The 15,180-nt window shown below is 43.0% G+C and overlaps 1 protein-coding gene across 1 annotated transcript; it reads right to left on the bottom strand.

Moving 5' to 3' along the window:
* Positions 1 to 11,946: 11,946 nt before the first annotated feature.
* Positions 11,947 to 14,732, bottom strand: LOC118617350 (HIV Tat-specific factor 1-like). Its single transcript, XM_036243246.1, is given in 6 exon segments — positions 11,947 to 12,424; positions 12,427 to 12,600; positions 12,603 to 12,680; positions 12,683 to 12,761; positions 12,764 to 12,888; positions 13,130 to 14,732. Coding segments are annotated over 6 exon segments (2,283 nt in total). The 5' UTR covers positions 14,730 to 14,732; the 3' UTR covers positions 11,947 to 12,197.
* Between the last annotated feature and the right edge of the window lie 448 nt (positions 14,733 to 15,180).

Genomic DNA, 15,180 nt, shown 5'->3' on the forward strand with positions numbered 1-15,180 from the left:
CATGACTCCCATAGGACTCAACAAAATATTTCCTTGTTTATCTATAACAAGGCTAAACACTAACTTTTCCTCTTATTTCTAAACCTGCCAAAAAAGACCAAACACAGGTCCTCCAACTCCTGGTTCTTTGTCACATGAACAATTAACTGAGATTAGAACTGTTTATCCCCTAAAACTATCTGGACGTAGAGGTAAATACTGCTCTGTTGGTACCTGCTGTTTAAAGTCTGCCGCTGGAGCCCTGGCTGGTGTGGCTCAGTTGGTTAGAATGTCCTCCAGTATACAGAAAGGTTGTGGGTTCACCCTGGCCAGTTTGGCTCAGCAGTTAGAGCATTGGCCTGCGGTCCCAAGAGACCCAGGTTTGGTTTCCACTAAGGGCATGTACCTTGGTTGCGGTTTGTCCCCGGCCCTGGTGGGTCATGCAGGTCGTGGCCACTCAATATGTCTCTTTCGCGTTGATGTTTCTCTCTTCCTTTCTCTCCCTCCCACTCTATCTGAACAAAAAAATGGAAAAATGTCCTCAGGTGAGGATAAAAAAAAAAAATAAAGAAAGGTTGTGGGTTCAACACCTGGTCAGAGCACATACCTAGGTTTTGGGTTCAATCCCCAGTCGGGGAGTGTATCGATGTTTCTCTTCTCCTCTCTCTAAAAGCAATAAGTATATCCTCAGGTGAGGATTTTTTAAAAAGTCTGTCTCTGGAGAATTCTCAGCCTGGCTTTTGGCTGTGACAGTTTTTTACCTGGCACCGCTTAGTCCCACCTCAGCAATCACTGCTGCTGCAGTACCCTCTGAGCCTCACCTAGGACCTCCATCTGGCCTTGACTGCCCAACCCAAAGCCTCCACCGCAGAGTTGCTTCACTTATCATTGGCCCCAGAGCAGTTCTGTGGGCTCTCAGTGCAGCCTCCATCCACCTTCCATGCAGGGCACAGAGGAACTTCTGGTGCCCTTCCATATCTCATGGGGACCAGGGTAGGGGCAGGAATGCTAACTCAGGTCCTCTCTCTGCCGAATCACTTTTACTCCTACAGCTTCCATGTATCTGTTTGGGGCCACAAGGAATGGCAGTCCCTTTCCAGGATCCCAAATGGGTGGTAGAACATAAGACCCTCTCCTGTGGCTTTTGTCTCAACCTATCTAGCCTCCTTCCAACACACATACACACACACATACACTGACTCTCCATGCTGAAAACCACTCCCTCAGTCTCAGACCCTAAAATGCAGCCAAAGACTTGGGGCCAGAGGTGGAAAAGAAAAGTAATATTCAAAGAATTGAAAGACAAAGCCTGTGTCATATACTGGTATGGAGTTTGAACTTACACTAATCATAAATGTGGGATTCTTAAAATTTAATACACACACAAAAATGCCTACACCTGGTAAAACTCAAAGGCCATGGACGAGGCAATAAAATTTTTCTATATAGGGAAAATTCACAACCCAAAACACATGAAACTCCCACTGAAATAATCTTCTAGTGAAGATGAGTTTACAATCAAGAATTACAAATAAGTCACATGATCACAATGAGATAAAGTTAGCAAAACAGCATACCAAGACCTAGCTGTAATAAAACAACCTGAAATAAAATGTAAAGTAAATATGTTCTGTCAAAAGAAAATTCAGAGAGCTTTAGTATGAATATTTAATTAAGCAAGAAACAAACTGTTCAATAACGGGAAGACTTCCAAAAGTGGTTAAGAAGCTCAACTCTCAGCATTATTTACAATAATCAAAGTATGGAAGAACCTAAGTGTCCATCAATAAATGAATAAAGAAGTGGCACATATATACAATGGAAGATTACTCAGCCATAAAGAGAATAAAATCTTGCCATTTTCAACAACATGGATGGACCTAGAGGGCATTATGCTAAGTGAAATAAGTCAGACAGAGAAAGACACTGCCATGTGATTTTACTTATATGTGGAATCTATAAAACAAAATAAACAAACAAAGCAGAAACAAACTCATAAAGTGAATAAATTCCCAGCTGGGAAGAGAGTTGAAGGTGGGGGTGGATAGATGAAAAAGGTCAAAGGGATTAAGAAGTACAAATCACCAGTTATAAAAATAATCATGGGGATGTAAAGTACAGAACAGGGAATATAGTCAACAATATTGTAACAACTATATATGGTGTCAGATGGGTGCTAGACTTATTGGGGTGGACACTTCATAAATTATATAAATGTCTAATCACTATGTATAACTGAAATTAGTATAATATTGTATGTCAACTGTAATTTAAATTTTTTTTAATTTCCAAAAATATGGAGTTTTATTGATTTTTGTTATTGATTTCCAACTTAATTTCACTGTGGTTAGAAAACATGCTCTGTGTTAATGCATGTCAAACTTGAATGTGCACATGCATCCCCTGGGCATTTTGTCAAAATGCAGATTCTGGCTCAGGAGGTCTGGAATGGGGCCTGAGCTTCTACATTTTTTTTTATCTTTATTGTTGAATGTATTACAGATATTCCTCATTTTTCCCCCCATTGACCCCTCCTCCTCACTCCCGCCCCCCTCCTGCCTTTTCCCACACTGTTGTCTGTGTCCATTGGTTATGCATATAAGTTTTTGGTTTATTTGTTCCCAACCCCCAACCCCTTCTCTTTGAGGTTTGTCAGTCTAGCAACCAACTTGTACTTCTTAACCCCTTCACCTTTTTCACCCATTTCCCCGACCCCACTCCCATCTGACAACCAACAAAATTTCTCTGTATCTATGAGAATGTTTCTGTTCTGCTTGTTCATTTTGTTTGTAGATTCCATTGTCAATAGATATGTATTCATTGCCATTTTGTTTGTTCATATATTTTATCTTTTTCTTCAAAAAGACCCTTCATCATTTCATATAATAATGGTTTGGTGGCGATGAACTCCTTTAACTTTTTCTTGTCTGGGAAAGTCTTTATATTACCATCGATTCTAAATGACAGCTTTGCAGGAGAGAGTAATCTTGCTTGTAGGTTCTTGCTAAGTGAAGTAAGTCATCACTCTGAATATTTCTTGCCACTCACCTCTGGCCTGCAAAGTTGCTTTTGAGAAGTCAGCTGACAGCCTCATGGGAACTCCCTTGTAGGTAATTATCTGCTTTTCTCTTGCTGCTTTTAAGATTCTCTCTTTGTCTTGAACCTTTTGCATTTTGATGATGATGTGTCTTGGTGTGGGCCTCTTGGGGTTCATCTTGTTTGAGACTCTCTGTGCTTCCTGGACTTGTATGTCTGTTTGCTTCACCAAGTTAGGGAAATGTTCTGTCATTATTGCTTCAAACATATTGCTTGTTCTCTCTCTTCTCCTTCTGGCACCCCAAGATACAAATGTTGGCACGCCTGAAGTTGTCCCAGAGGCTCCTTACACTCTCGTCATTTTTTTAGATTCCTTTTTCTTTTTGCTGTTCTGATTGGGTGTTTTTTGCATCCTTAGATTCCAAATCGATAGTTTGCTTCTTGGCTTTACCTACTCTACTATTGAATCTGTATAAATTATTCTTTATTTCAGTTAGTGCCTCCTTCATTTCTGACTGTGCATCCTTCATTTTTGACTGGTCCTTTTTTATGCTCAAGGCCCTCACTAAGTTTGCTAAGGTTTTCACTAAGTTCATTAAGCATTCTTATAAACAGTGTTTTGAACTCAGCATCTGTCAGGTTGCTTATCTCCATTTCACTTAGTTCTTTTCCTGCAGTTTTGTTCTGTTCTTTCATTTGGGACCCATTTCTTTGTCTTCTCATTTTGGCTGCCTCCCAGTGCTTGTTTCTATGCATTACTTAATGAGAGGTATGGGGCTAGCTGAGATCAGATGCTGCTTGTTTGAAAGAATTTAGGAAAACCTGAAGCAGGATCCAAGACAGGCCAATCCTATGGTTAAGCAACTGGCAACAGCTTGGGTGGGCCTGAAAGTTGGGTGGGGCGGGACCTCAAGGAATCACCAGGGCGGGGCTACCAGTGTGAGCCAGGTTGCTGGAGTCCCAGATATGGCGGCTGTCTGCCGCCCCCAGGAAGGGCTCACCAAAGGAACAAAGGCCTCTGACAGCACGTTTGACCCAGAGACAGCCCCCTCTTCAGCCCTTGCTCCAATGCCAAATAGCTCAGTTCTTCCCTGTATGTCTCTGGCGCCACTCAAGCTGCCTCCCCTCCAAGCTTAGAGGGAGAGAGTCCGATAAGTCCCTGCGCTGGCCCTTTAAGAGGAGCTGCCTGGGGTTCCAGCCGCTTCAGCTTCCCTGAGCCTCAGTTCCCACTGGTTTTTCCAGCCAGAAGTAATGGGGACTTCTCTGCCTGGCACTGGAACCCTGAGTGAGGCTCCTGGTGTGGGACGGGGACCCCTCAGTCCTCAGGAAGGACCTTCCCAGCCGCGGGAGGCTCCTGATTTTTATCCACCACATGTGGGTGTGGGACCAGCCCGTCGCGCCCACCGCTGCCGCCGCCCCTCCTACCAGTCTAGATGTGGCTGCTGCTTTAATTCCGTAGTTGTAGGACTTCCATTCAGCTTGATTTCAGGTGGTTTTGAATGATGGTTGTTCTGTAGTTTAGTTGTAACTTTGATGTGGTTGTGGGAGGACGTGATACCGCGTTTACCTACGCCGCCATCGTGACCGGAAGTTTTTCCACTGATTTTTAGATAAAGCGGAAGGGAGGGAGAGGGAGAGAGAAAGAGAGAGAGAAACATCAACGTGAGACACATTGATTAACTGCCTCCTGCGTGACCCCGACTGGGGCCAGGGATTGAACTTGCAACCAAGGTACATGCCCTTGACTGGGAATTGAACCCTTTGGTCCATAGGCCAACACTCTAACTGCTGAAACAAACCAGCCATGGCTGAATATTTAAATGTAAATAATTTTAATTTTAATATTAATAGTATCATATACTAGACAGTATAACTTTAGAGGTTCAGTTAGTAAAGGTCTTTGGGTGACCAATGGTCTCTATTCTTTTTTTCCTTTTATTGATTTAGAGAGAGAGGAAGGGAGGGGGAGAGAGAAATAGAAACATCAATAAGAGAGAACATCAACTGGTCACCTCCTGCATGCCCCCACTGGGGATCGGGCCCACAACCTGGGCATGTGCCATGACCAGAAATCGAACCAGCGACCTCTTGGTGCATGGGTCCATGTTCACCCACTGAGCCACACCGGCGGGGCACCATTTTTAAATCTGAAAATGTATTTACTTCACACTTGTACTGGAAAAATAATTTCTCTGGGAAGACAATGTTAAGTTGAAAATATTTTCTCTCAGCTCTTTGAAGATGTTATGTTATTATCTCTGGATTCCATTTTTGCTCTAGTGAAGTCTAATTTGTGTTCCCCTTTAGGTAATATATATTGTCTCTCTGGCTGCTTGTTTGGGTTTTCTGTTTGTTTGTTTGTTATCCTTATGCATGGATATATTTATTGTTTTTGTTGTTGTTGTTGTTGTTGTTTTTTGAGAGAGAGAAATAGAGACATTGCTGTGAGAGAGAAACATGAATCAGTTGCCTTCCATATGTGCCCTGAAACCTAGGTTTGTGCCCTGGCCAGGAATTGAACCCTTGACCCCTCAGTGTGCCACACTCCAACCAACTGAGCCACAGCAGTCACGGCTCTCTGGATGTTTTTAATCTGTATGTGTGTGTGCCTTTGCTGTTCTGCAGTTCTGCCACCAGTAAGTGCCACAATGTTGCTAACATCTTCTGGCCACCGATAGGGAAATGGGTAATTTCTGCTGGTCAACTCTTTTTTTTTTTTTTATCCTCACCTGAGGACATTTTTCCATTTTTTGTTCAGATAGAGTGGGAGGGGGACAGAGAGAGAGAGAGAAACATCGACGTGAAAGGGACACATCGAGTGGCTGCCACCCACACGACCCAACCAGGGCCGGGGACAAACTGCAACCGAGGTACATGCCCTTAGCGGGAACCGAACCCGGTCTCTCCGGACCGCAGGCGGACGCTCTAACCGCTGAGCCAAACCGGCCAGGGCTGCTGGTCAACTCTTTAGGAGGGAGTTCCACAGTGGAACTCTTGGCACCTAGTGTCCCATTTGTATGGTGACCAACCATTCCAGTTTGCCAGGGACTGAAGGGTTTCCTTCAGTCCAGGATACAGGACTTTCAGTTCTCAAACTAGGATAGTCCTGGGCAAACAGCTGGTCATCCTACCTGCTTCCCCTCCTTCGTACACAACCCTCCCCCTTCTGGAGCACACATGTTCCTTAGGGGAGGCTGGATAAAGAGTAGGCCAGGCACAGTGTCACACTGTTCCTACAATCCTTGCTCCATCTGAATTCAAAATCCTGATGTTCAAGCTGATAGTTGTTTTTCTTTTGGCAATGGTATTTCAGGAACCATATTGGCTCTCTACAGTCCAGCCCCATCCAGGAAGCTCAAGCTCTCCTTAATAAGGCCAGTCTTTGTACATCTGGATCTCAGACTATCCAGGTCAAATTCTTTTCCACAGGGCTCCATGTACAACATGGATATGGCTGTTCTACTTCACAGCTTTGGAACACTCTGTATCAAAGGTACTGAATATCCCAGCCAGTGTTGCTCAGTGGTTGAGCATTTTTCCAGTTCAATTCCTAGTCAGGGCACATTCCCAGGTTGTGGGCCAAATCCCCAGTGGAGGGCATCCAGGTGGTGGCCAGTTGATGTTCCCTCTCATCGATGTTTCTCTCTCTCTCTCTCTCCCTCTCCTTTCCTCTCCCTAAAATCAATAGAGAAAAAAAAATATTTTAAAGAAAAAAAAAGAATTTCCAGTCAAGATGGCGGCGTAGGTGAACGTGTTATCACCTCCTCCCACAACAACATCAAAGTTACAACTAAACTACAGAACAACCATCATTCAAAACCGCCTGAGATCAAGCTGAATGGGAATCCTACAACTACAAAATTAAAGAAGAAGCCGCATGGAGACTGGTAGGAGATGCGACGGCCTGGTCCCACACCCAAGTGTGGCAGATAAAAATCAGGAGGGACACCTCAGCTGTGAGGGTCCTCCCTGAGGTCTGAGGGGTCCCTGTCCCACACCAGGCACCCAGCTCAGGGTTCCAGTGCCAGGAAGAGAAGTCCCCATAACTTCTGGCTGGAAAAACTAGCAGGAACTGAGGCTGAGGGAGGCTGAGGCTACAGGAGCCCCAGGCAGCTCCTCTTAAAGGGCCCGTACACGGACTTACTTGGACTCGCACCCTCCAGGTTCCAGTGTGAGGGAGGCAGCTTGAAAGGCACCAGAGTCATATGGGAAAGGACTGAGTTGTTTGGCATTGGAGTGAGGGCAGGAGAAGCAGCATTCTCCTGGACAGATGTGCTGCTGTCAGAGGCCTTTATTCCTTTGGTGAGCCCTTCCCGGGGAGCGGTAGACCCTGGGACTCCAGCAACCTGGCTCACACTGGTGGCCCTGCCCTGGTGATTCCCTGAGGCCCCGCACCACCCAACTTTCAGGCCCACCCAAGCTGTTGCCAGTTGCTTTACCATAGGATTGACCTGTCTTGGATTCGGCTTCAGGTTTTCCTAAATTCTTTCAAACAAGCAGCATCTGGTCTCAGCTAGCCCCATACCTCTCGTTAAGTAATACATAGGCCCTGGCCAGTTTGGTTCAGCTATTAGAGCGTTGGCCTGCGGTCCAGAGAGACCTGGGTTCAGTTCCCGTTTAGGGCACGTAACTCAGTTGCAGTTTGTCCCCGGCCCCGTTTGGGGTTGTGCAGGTGGCAACCAGTTGATGTTTCTCTCTCTCTTCCTCCCTCTCGCTTTATTGAAGATAAATGCAAAACAATGTCCTCGGGTGAGGATTTAAAAAAACAATAATAATAAGTAATACATAGAAGCGCTGCCGGTTTGGCTCAGCGGTTGGAGCGTCGGCCTGCGGACTAGAGAGTCCTGGGTTTGGTTCCCATTAGGGGCACATACCAAAAAAAAAAAAAGTAATACATAGAAACAGACACAGGGGGGCAGCCAAAATGATGAGACAAAGAAATGGGTCCCAAATGAAAGAACAGAACAAAACACCAGGGAAAAAAAACTAAGTGAAATGGAGATAAGCAACCTAACAGACGCAGAATTCAAAACACTGCTTATAAGGATGCTCAATGGACTCAGTGAGAACCTCAGCGAACTTAGTGAGGGCCTCAAGAGCATAAAAAAAACCAGTCAGAAATGAAGGGGGCACAGTCAGAAATGAAGGAGGCACTAACTGAAATAAAGAATAATTTACACAGATTCAATAGTAGAGTAGGTAAAGTCAAGAAACAAACCATCGATTTGGAATCTAAGGAAGCAAAAAACACCCAATCAGAACAGCAAAAAGAAAACAAAATCCAAAAAAATGAGGATGGTGTAAGAAGCCTCTGGGACAACTTCAAGGATGCCAACATTCACATCTTTGGGGTGCCAGAAGGAGAAGAGAGAGAACAAGAAATCGAAAACCTATTTGAAACAATAATGGCAGAAAACTTCCCTAACTTGGTGAAGCAAACAGACATACAAGTCCAGGAAGCACAGAGAGTCCCAAACAAGATGAACCCCAAGAGGCCCACACCAAGACACATCATCATCAAAATGCAAAAGGTTCAAGACAAAGAGAGAATCTTAAAAGCAGCAAGAGAAAAGCAGATAATTACCTACAAGGGAGTTCCCATGAGGCTGTCAGCTGACTTCTCAAAAGCAACTTTGCAGGCCAGAGGTGAGTGGCAAGAAATATTCAGAGTGATGAAAAGCAAGAACCTACAAGCAAGATTACTCTCTCCTGCAAAGCTGTCATTTAGAATCGATGGTAATATAAAGAGTTTCCCATACACGGAAAAGCTAAAGGAGTTCATCACCACCACACCATTATTATATGAAATGTTGAAGGGTCTTCTTGAAGGAGAAGAACAAAAATATGAACAAACAAAATGGCAATGAATACATATCTATCGACAATGGAATCTACAAACAAAATGAACAAGCAGAACAGAAACATTCCCATAGATACAGAGAAATTCTGTTGGTTGCCAGATGGGAGGAAGGTTGGGGGAATGAGTAAAAAAGGTGAAGGGATTAAGAAGTACAAATTGGTTGTTAGGCTGACAAACCTCTAAGGGAAAGGGGTTGGGGGAAGGGAAGAAATAAACCAAAGAACCCATATGTATATATACATAACCAATGAACAGACAACAGTGTGGGGAAAGACAAGAGGGGGGCGGGAGTGGGGAGGAGGGGGTCAATGGGGGGAAAATGAGGAACATCTGTAATACATTCAACAATAAAGATAAGTTTTTTTTAAAAGGTACTGAATAGTTGAAGACAATTGGTGAGCAAATTGATGCACAGCATAGCAATGCCCTCTAGAGGGTGATGTTGTTTAACTCCACAAGCCACCCTCCAGCTGCATAATGTGTCAGTGACTTTTTTCTCCTTTCTTTTCCCTTAAGTATTTAAGTAAAATTTCTTTTGAATAATCAACCTGTTTTGACTGAGCTATAGAGAAAGTTTAAAGGATATTTTCCATCAATTCTTAGTCTGAAAAACAAAAAGGATTATTATATCTCTGGAGACCAGGCACATCTTTGGAGGTGAGAGCGAAGATTCCAGGAAAAAAACAAAACAAAAAACAAAACAGAAAGGGGAGAACTTAGAGCTTAGTTTTTCTGTCATTTCCTAGCAAGCTAGGACATGAATACTAAAAACCTCAGCTATCACATAGTATATTAGGAAACTTCAACTCTCTGAGCAACTCAAGACTCAAAAGTAAAAAAATTAAAAACAAGCTCATGGCAATAAACTTCAAAATTTAAAACTTTTGTACATCAGTCCGGCCACTGTGGCTCAGTGGTTTGAGTGTCGCCCCATTGACTGAGAGGTCCCTGTTCGATTACCGATCAGGGCACATGCCTGGGTTTCAGGCTCAGTCCCCAATGGGGGACGTGCAGGAGGTAAACAATCAAAAAGGTTGTGGGTTTGATTCCAGATCAAGGCACATACCTAGGTTGTGAGTTCCATTCTGAGTCGGGGCGCATACAGGAGGCAGCTTTTGATGTTTCTCTCTCTCTCTCTCTCTCCCTTCCTCTCTCTAAAATCAATTTTAAAAAATATCCTTGTGTGAGGATTTAAAATTTTTTAAGAAAAACCAACCTACCCTGGCCAGTTTGGCTCAGTGGCTAGAGCATCAGCCCGTGGACCAATGAGTCCCAGGTTCGATTTTGGTCACGGGCACGTACCTCGGTTGCAGTTTATCCCTGGCCCTGGTCAGGGTCGTGAGGGAGGAAACCAGTCGATATGTCCCTCTCATGTCGATGTTTCTCTCTCTCTCTCTCCTTCCCACTCTATCTGAAGATAAATAGGAAAATATCCCCAGGTGAGGATTAAAAAAAGAAAAAAGAAAAAAACCAACCTAATTTAAAAATGGGCAAAGGGCTTGGGTAGACGTTTCTTCAGAAGAGATGCAAAAGCCCATAAGCACATGAAAAGATGCTCACCATTACTAGTCATTACAGAAATGCAAATCAAAATGGGATACCACTTTAAACCTGTTAGAATGTCTATTATAAAATTTAAAAGTTTTTAAGAAACTAAAATCTATTGACGAGAATGTGGAGAAATTGGAACCCTTGTGCATTGTCAAGGGGAATGTAAAATGATGTAGCCACTGTGGAAAACAATATGGTATTTCCTCAAAAAAATTAAATATAGAATTACCATATATCCAGCCCTTCTACTTCTAGATATACACCCAAAATAAGTGAAAGCAGGCATTCAAACAGATATTTATACACCCATGCTTATAGCAACACTATTCACAATAGTTTTGTTTTTTGTTTTTGTTTTAGTGAAAAAAAGCATCAATGCAGTTTATTTCAATGCTTCTAATTTATAAGAATAACTTTTTTTTTATCCTTGCCTGAGGACATTTTTCCTTTTTTTTTTGTTCAGATAGAGTGGGAGGGAGAGAGAGGAAGAGAAAGAGAGAAAGATCGATGTGAAAGGGACACACTGAGTGGCTGCCACCTGCACAACCAACCAGGGCGGGGGACAAACTGCAACAAAGGTATGCACCCTTAGTGGGAACCAAACCCGGGTCTCTCCGGGCCACAGGCCGACGCTCTAACCGCTGAGCCAAACTAGCCAGGGCAAGAATAACTTCTTAATGCTACATCAGAAGTCAGTTCATCAGTACTTAATTTGGAAAGCATACGCAAGAAAGATCCAACATTTTATTGGGACTATACAATTTAGCACAATACTAGGCATCATACTAGAACAAAAACAAAAACACAAAATTGAAGTACGAATGACGACAGATATTTTTAAATTCCAGAGGATCAATGAACCTCCCCAAACTCTATACAAAAAGTTGTGTAATGCGTGCACTTCTCTGAGGAGAGGTCCACAACTCCAATCAACTTCTAAAGGGGCCAAACAGTACAGAATAGAATTCTAACCTCCTGCCCTGAATTTTCAGTAATGAAAGCTATATGTGAATCTCAGGAAGTTCATTCCTGCACATCTAATAGTCAGTTTTCATGGGAAGAGGGTAGAAAGGAAAACAAATAAAAGTAACTTGCAAGGACTGGGCAGGGAAGAACTCCAAAGTGCTGTTTACCTTATCAATTTAGTAACATGTTCTGGTTTAGAGAGGAGAAATAGGGAGCTAAGTGGTAATATAAGCTGAAAGCAAGGAGACTCCTATGGGATTTTTCAAATCCTTAAAAAAACTAAACTTAAGTGTGAATAAAGCAATAGCAAGAATTAAAAAATGCAATTTAACTGAAGTCCAATTTTTAGTTTCTGCATATTAACAACTTATTTTTTGAATATCACAAACTTCAATCAGAATACTTTTAAATATATTCTGCATGCATTTGGTTTTTTGTTTGTTTGTTTGTTTGTTTTTGTGTGTGTGTGGTACGTGCCCCTAGCGGGAACCGAACCTGGGACTCTCTGGTCCAGAGGCTGATGCTCAACCACTGAGCCCAACTGGCCAGGGCTATTCTGCATGCATTTAACAAATCTGTAAAAGAACAGGTATCCAGTTTACTTACATTATACTATGAAGTTTTAACTGAACAGCCCATTAATATACATTTAAGATCATGAAGTACAGGTAACAATGAAAAAGTCAATGTATTAATCTGATGGCATCCTATCACTATGCAATGTTCATTAACACTACTAGTAATTACCCTGGAAAATAGGCTAAATGTAGATGGAGAAATTTCCCTCAAAGGCAAATTTAATGGTTTAAATATCATCACCATCATCATCACTACTGAGGATAAGGCTGCTATCTGGGGACAGGACCCCTTCTTCCTGAACATTCCCCAAAACACCCACAGTCCCTTTCTCATCAGAATTATCAAACAACTTCTCACAGAAATCTTCATCAAACAACTTCTTGCTGGAATCGTCATCTTTGAACATGTTTTCATCTATATCTTCTTCATCCTCCTTTTCATCTACTACATCTTTTTTTCATCTGAATATTCAAACATTTTTGCATCTACATCATATTCTTCCTCCTTTTCATCAGCATCTTCAAGCCCCTTTTCATCTGCATCTTCTTCGTCCTCTTTTTCATCAGATTCATCATCAAAAACTTTTTCATGTATATCTTCTCCTTCCTTTTCATCTGATTCTTAGTCACTCTTTCAGAGCCTTCCTCAGAAAACACTTTTTCAGAACTGTCATCTTCAAATTCTGATTTTTCAGAGTCATTTTCTTCTCTTTTTCTAGAACATTTTCATTAAACTCCTTGTCAAAGCCATTTCCAACCAACTCTTTTTTGAGGTCATTTTCTTTCAAACTCGTTTTTCAGAGCCATCTTCAAACAGCTTTTCAGAGCAGTCTTCTTCAGATTCTCTTTCTGACTTGTCTTCTTCAGACTCCTTTTGGGGGCTGTTCTCTTCTTCAGACTCCTTTTTTTTTTTTTTTTTTTTTTTTTTATCCTCACCCGAGGACACTTTTTGTTCAGATAGAGAGGGAGGGAGAGGAAGAGAGAGAGAGAGAAACATCGACGTGAAGGGACACATCGAGTGGCTGCCACCCGCACGACCAACCAGGGCCGGGGACAAACTGCAACCGAGGTACATGCCCTTAGCAGGAACCGAACCCGGGTCTCTTGGGACCGCAGGCCGATGCTTTAACCGCTGAGCCAAACCGGCCAGGGCTAAGACCAGACTCCTTTTTAAGGCCATTCTCTTCAAAATCATTTTTGAGTCGCTTCTTTTTGGATTCTCTTCCAGGGTCACTCACTTTGGACTCTTTTTTAGGACTACCCTCTTCAAACCCTTTTCTGGGACTGTCTTCTCCAGACTCTCTTTCAAGGTAGTCTTCACGCTCTCTTTTGGGACAGCCTTCCTCAGACTTTCTTTCAAGGCAGCCTTCTTCAGATTTGTTCTGGGGGTAGCATTCTTCCACCTCTTTTTTGAGGCCACTTTCTTTAGCATCTTCTTCAAATTCTCCCCCATCTGCTATTTTTTCAAACTTCTTTTCATCTATAGGTTCTTCAAATCCCATTTGAGTTGCAGCTTCTTGAGAATTCATTTTAGATGTGCTAGAGTGCTCTGAAAAATGCCTTACTCTAGAAAGCCCTGCCCGTTCTGAAGCACAGGTGGAATTTGAACACCAAAGACCTTTATTGGCCTCAGGAGAATTGAGAAAAGCCTCCCATCCTTTCAGCCTTTCCTCCCTTTCTCTTGTGGTCTCCTCCACCTGATAATCTGTAGTTCCATCCCACACTTGGGCAGTGATTTGACGGCCACCAAACCACCGTCCATCAAGGGTTTGAATACAATAATCAGCTTCCTCTGGATCCCTGAAGGACACAGAGGCCACACCATCTGGGTGTCTATCAAACAGAAGGAGCTTCTTAATTTGTCCAAACTTTGAACACTCTACTCGAAGATCTTCTCTGATCTCATTCAGCACCAATGGATCATCCTCAAAATCCATAGGATGAAACATATTTTTGATGATGACAACTTGTTCGTGGCGCATTCGGGATGGCCCATCCCTTCTCTCAGGTCTCCAATCCAACTGCTTATGTTGCAGGGACAGCTTTTTCTTATAGTCCTTGCACTTCTTCTTCTTCTTAGAGGCATCATAGTCCCCCTTCAGTTGAAACTTTGCCACCTCGACATGTAATTTGTAGCCTCTAATTTCATTGTCATCTAAAAGTTTTAATGCAAGATCTACAGATTCCCTCTTCAAAAAACAGCAAAGCCCATCTCCTTTCATATTCCCTTGATCATCTTTGTAAAGCTTGACCTTAAATTCTTCTGTTTGAGGATCTCTCATAATAATGCCAAACTTGGACATGAGCTGTATAAATTCATCGAGTGTAATGTCTGGAGGCAAACCGGACACATACGCATTTGTATTTCTGTCTTCTTCAATATGAAACCATCCTGATTCAGCCTTTCCCTTTTCTCCCCTCTTTTTGGGATCAGTGGGTTCAAGGGGGTTTTTTTGCAGAGGTTCTTCTGCAGGCCTAGCACTAACATCTTGTACATTTGCAGTAGAGCCAGATGCACCATCATTAGAAAAGCCGTAATTGGCCTGGTATGTAGCAATGAAATCTTCAGTGATCTTGGGGAACCAAGCTTTCTTGTGCAGGTCCCACTCATAGAGGATGTCATCTGGCTGCTGTCCAAAATAATTGGTTTCTCTACCAGGATCTTTCTGGGCGTCTTCATCCTTGGTGTCTCCATACAATTTTTGCATTCGCAACTGCTCATCAAATTCATCTTCCCCATCCAAGTTGTTGCCACTCATGTTGCCGATTTAGCCCAACAGCACAGTCCAGGCACGAGCCTAGAGGGGAACAGAAAAAATGTGGTTTGCCAAGCTTGGCCTTTCCCACGTGTGCCTCCCCACAGTACCCCAGCAGTTCCTGGGAGGTCAGGACATACAGCTTCTGGAGCAGCTTCCCTTGTCCACCAACCTCCCACAATAGCTTAAACGTGCAAGTAACCCAAGTGTACATTGACAGATAAATGAATGAACAATATATGACATAGACACATAATGGAATATTATTCAGTCTTAACAAGTAAGGAAATTCTGACATATGCTACAACATGGATGAACCTTAAAGATATTATGCAGCTCTGGCTGGTTTGGCTCAGTGGTTAGAGCATCGGCCTGCGGTCCAGAGACCGGGGTTTGATTCCCACTAAGGGCACGTACCTCAGTTGCAGTTTGTCTCTGGCCCTGGTTGGGTTGT

This window comes from Molossus molossus, unplaced genomic scaffold (genome assembly GCF_014108415.1).
Source record: "Molossus molossus isolate mMolMol1 unplaced genomic scaffold, mMolMol1.p scaffold_m16_p_5, whole genome shotgun sequence".
NCBI lineage: Eukaryota > Metazoa > Chordata > Mammalia > Chiroptera > Molossidae > Molossus > Molossus molossus.